Here is a 4,502-nt window from a genome sequence, read left to right as displayed (position 1 = left end):
CCCCAAAGAGCTATGACTTAAATAATCATAAACACTTCGGTCCACCTCTAACACCTACTGAAGTGCCTGATGATCCCTGCAAGCTTACTGGGCACTCTTTTGAGAGTGAAACAACTGTCATTTAGTTGAAACTTTGAGTACTCACTCACTTCTCAGATATTAGACTCCTGCCTTTTAAAAAAGAAGTCAAGCTAGATTATGTAAAGAATGTAGAATCACGGACATCCAAATAAAGGCATGAGAAGAATTAAAATCTATTTTACTTAGAAAGGTAGCAGAGACATAATCAACTCCTAACATTCACACAAATCATTTTACCTGATTAGTTAACAAAAGATATGTCTCCAAAGAATGAGAAACACTGCAGTGAAGTGAGGAAAGAGAAGGACAAATTTCTAAACATGGGATGAAAATTACAGACTCAGAGCCATGGCTTCCTTGCCATCTCATCCATAAATTCTTCCCAGGCACAGGAGCGTGAGACAGACACATCTTATAAGTCACGTCTGAATAAGCCGCTGTGTCCCAGCAGGATTTGGTACTGTGCGTCTTACCTGTTCTCCTTTCTCCCCTTTCTGTCCAGGTGAACCAGGAGCTCCTGGCAATCCTGCTTCTCCCTGGGCACAGATAAACGTCTGTGTTAGTAAACGTTCTGTCACACTGATATAAAGTCATATACATACATACAGGCATATGCTGCTGGGAATAGGAAGGCACACTTTGCTCCCCTCTGAGACAAGCTTGTGGTTCCACAGGTCTGTGGTTCCACAATTTTTCTCCCTTTTTTACAAGGCTCATTCCTCACTGTTTCCGACACCACTGAGCATCCTGCTCCAGGTGACTCCATAGCTAGAACAGGAGTTGCTCCCCTACCTGCTCTCACCCCCATGGAGCTTTTCCTGTGGAACTCACTCTACAATGTCGCTTACCAGCTGAGCAAGCACAGACCCCCAGACAGCCACAACACCCACAAAAGGGGCTCACGTGGGTCCACAGACCCAGTCTCTTGATCAAGGGACTGTATCAGTACCAAAGAGACAAGTTATTTTAGCTGTTTAGAGAGAGGAGGCTTTTGGAAATTTGGGCTACTGAACAAATATAGTCACCATGCAGAAAGGAAATACTACCTGTAGTATTCTAGTTTATGCTTGTTGAAGAACAGGCTTTGTATTTCCTTCAACTCTGAATTCCCAGAGCTGTAGCCCATTCCTGGCACATATTAAATACTCAAGGTTTGCTTGTATCAAAGTGGTTTCTCCCTTCCTATCTTTATTCATTCTAATTTGCATCATGGAAGAAAGATCATATGGGCTCAGAAAGTATCTGGGTAAAAGTCCAAGAAATTCCACCTCCAACTCCTTTCTGTAAATCACTCTGGTGCTTGCATGGCTTAGGAATTTTATTCAACTAGCACCAAAGGACAAGACACATGCTTTTCCCAAGAGGCACCAGTCACGGAGCCTGGTCGGTTGTCTGTAGTGCCTTTCCCATGGGCACAGACCAGAGCTGGCATACCTTGCTTGGAAGGCAGGGGCACAGGTCTTGCAGTTCCTGCTTTGCTGGCAGATAGGCGGACATCTTACCAGCATGAGAGGTTATTGATGATGAGGCCATACTTCCAAAGGTGTCCTGCTCTGGGCACTAAAAACCAAAAAAGAGAAGTTAGAGAATGGGATCAATTCCAAACTCTGGCTCGCACCAAACTAGGGATGACCAGTTGCCTGCATGAACTACCTTCTTATTATTCAAACACTGGTTTCACCTGTGTGTGTCAGTTGCCACACCTCTGTTTATCACTGAGCCTCCAGTGTATTTCAGTCCACTAATGCACATGAGGAATGTGATAAAACTAATAATTTCAGTGAAGTTCCAAAGCTACCATAGGTGATTTATGACAGGTGCAGTGATACTGTACATTGCAGTGTCACTCTGGTAACAAAATAATTTCTACAAACAATGTGTGAATACCTATTTTGGGGGACAGAAATTAAAGCAAAATCATGTAATTTAAATCTGTGAAGCATAGCTACTTCAACAAGATGACTGGAAAGTAGAAAAGAATTTTTGTGTACTCTAAAATGATACTTACTTAATTAAAACATACCATATTTTAGCCTACTGACCTTTAAAGATATTAAATAAGTCTTCAGTGCAACATGTAAGTATTAGATTTTATACTTATACAGTAGGTTTAGAACATGCTGGGGATAAAGTGAAATTTAGTTACAAAGAAATGAACTTTTTTTCTTAAAATGTTAATCCAGATGGAAATTCTGAAAAGGATATAAATGTATCTTTTCTTCTTAATATCATGTATCGGATTTATCACCATGATTAAGAATTTGAGATTTCATAAAGTGAAAGCATTCAGGGGGAAGTCCACATGTTACCTTGCATAAACTATATATACAATAATGTACAGGAAAGTATTTTCAGGATGCAAAACTAAAATATTGTTCATGGTTATCTGAGGTCATGGTTGACACTAATTTCCTCTTTTTGTATTTGGCGGCATTTTCCAAGTTTTCTAAAATAAATGTGCATAACTGATATTTACTTGGGGGAAGGGACATTACTATCCATTTAATGATTAACAAAATTAAAATTTTATAACAAAAATTATTTTGAAAAATAGATAATATTTTAAGGCTTGTGATAACAATAAAAATTATAACAAAATTAGTGCCCAGAAATACTGTAATTAGTTTCCTGTTTTCACCACTAGCTCTTTCATATTTATTCTTTTTAGATTTAGTGATTATTTAGTTATCTTAATAAGTTTCCAAGTCCAAAAGTATAAATACCACATTCAATAATAATTAAAGAAGCTATTATTTACCCAAAACAGTTCATATTTTCCAGCCAGTTTTTGCCCCATAGATTCCCATGCAAAACCAAGACCTCAATTAGAATTTTGCCCTGGATATTTGAGCTAAATGGGGGGATTTAAGTGATTTGAAACTTGTTTCTTAGGCTCCACTGTAAAAATGTCCACCTCCCTGACAGTGTTGCCTAAAAGCAATCTAAACACTCTGCCTCTCACAAAAACTTCTGGTTTTGATTTGGCTTGTTCAGTAAATTGGCCCTTGAAACTGTAATCACGTCTCTCATTTATTTTCAACAAATGTTGCTGCTCTCCTCTCTGTATTTGCTCTTCATTCTTTCTACGTCTTGCTGTCATAAAACTCGACCACTTCAGAAACTGAAAATCTAATTTAATAGAAGAAACATGTTCACAGAGGATCTTGAGTAAATTTCACCTTTGAAACGCTCCATAAAGCATTAACGCCAGAACGCATGTGTTCTGAATTTAAAATTCCAGGACAAAATTAGGTTTATGAAAACATACACTAAGCTTTTCTGATTTCAGTACATTTTGTAAAAAAAGAAAAGAAGGAGGAAATAAAAGAATGTAGTTGTATCAGAGGCACAACAAATGCTTTATATAGCTTTACTATAATTATTTATTTTCCAAACTATACATTTCTGTTGGTAAAAATCTAGCATGTTTCTATTTCCTGTCAATTATTAAATGGATGGTGACATCCCTTCCCCCAAATAAATATTGGTATGAAAAAAAATAGTATTTGTTTCTTCCCACAGTTGGGGGATGAATTCTTAACTTATTTTTACTCTAAAACTAATTATCAAATTATCTCTTCAAAACATGATAAAACACTTTTTTGTTTACAATGTGTGAGGTCAGTTACTGCTTTAAATTACTAAACCACTTCATCCAATCTATTACCTATATTCTTTAAACAGGTTTCTCATAATTCAACTTAAAAATGTCTATTATATAATGACATGGGGCACTGATTATTGGTCAAAAATACAACACTAGATAAATCAAAACATCCTTATGTTAGTTTTAAGTCAAAGAAAATATAAATAGCTCTTACATCAAAAAAGCATAATTAAAAACTTTTGGACAATTAATATCTTCAAGATTTAAAAGTGTGGCTCCAGGCAGTCTAGGTATTTCAAGTCCGTAGATTGGCATTCTAAATTATCTTTTTAGATATTTATAGAAAGATATTTGGCTGGCTTTCATTTTCCTTGGAATGAGAGCCATAAACTGGATTGGAGACGTGTTTTATAGAGCCAAGTTACATAAGCAATATTTTAAAGACTGATCTATCCTTTAAGTCATTTGGGTACATTCTCATTCTACAACCCAAAGTACAAGAGAGAGTCAGGAGATATTTTTAATTACAAATTATTGATTAAATTTTCATTTAATTTTCTTTGGCAATATAGAACTTTTGAGAAATCTAAGACTCAACAAAAAAGCATTTTTAGCATTTTTTATCTTTTACTTTTCATATATTTTGCTTTGGTAAGGTTTTTTTTAATTACTTTTTTCAAACACCTTTTTTTAATAGTTGATAAAACCAACAAATCAAGAAATAATGCTTTGGCTATCTTGTTGAACAAGGCACTAGAAATAAAACTTGGAGGTATGATAGACATTGTGAAATGAAAGGAAAATGCTCAAGGAT

The 4,502-nt window shown here is 35.8% G+C and overlaps 1 protein-coding gene across 1 annotated transcript in view; it reads right to left on the bottom strand.

Moving 5' to 3' along the window:
* Col19a1 (collagen, type XIX, alpha 1) overlaps positions 1 to 4,502 on the bottom strand; it is a 304,391-nt gene that overhangs the window by 248,634 nt on the left and 51,255 nt on the right. The window contains exons 7-8 of the mRNA XM_013504411.1: positions 1,516 to 1,641; positions 555 to 617 (exon numbers count right to left, since the gene is read on the bottom strand). Coding sequence (XP_013359865.1) covers positions 555 to 617; positions 1,516 to 1,641 — 189 coding nt within the window. The remainder of the gene's footprint in view (positions 1 to 554; positions 618 to 1,515; positions 1,642 to 4,502) is intronic.

This window comes from Chinchilla lanigera, unplaced genomic scaffold (genome assembly GCF_000276665.1).
Source record: "Chinchilla lanigera isolate Chin_1 unplaced genomic scaffold, ChiLan1.0 scaffold00087, whole genome shotgun sequence".
NCBI classification, from domain to species: domain Eukaryota; kingdom Metazoa; phylum Chordata; class Mammalia; order Rodentia; family Chinchillidae; genus Chinchilla; species Chinchilla lanigera.
This window is presented reverse-complemented; position numbering and strand designations above follow the sequence as displayed.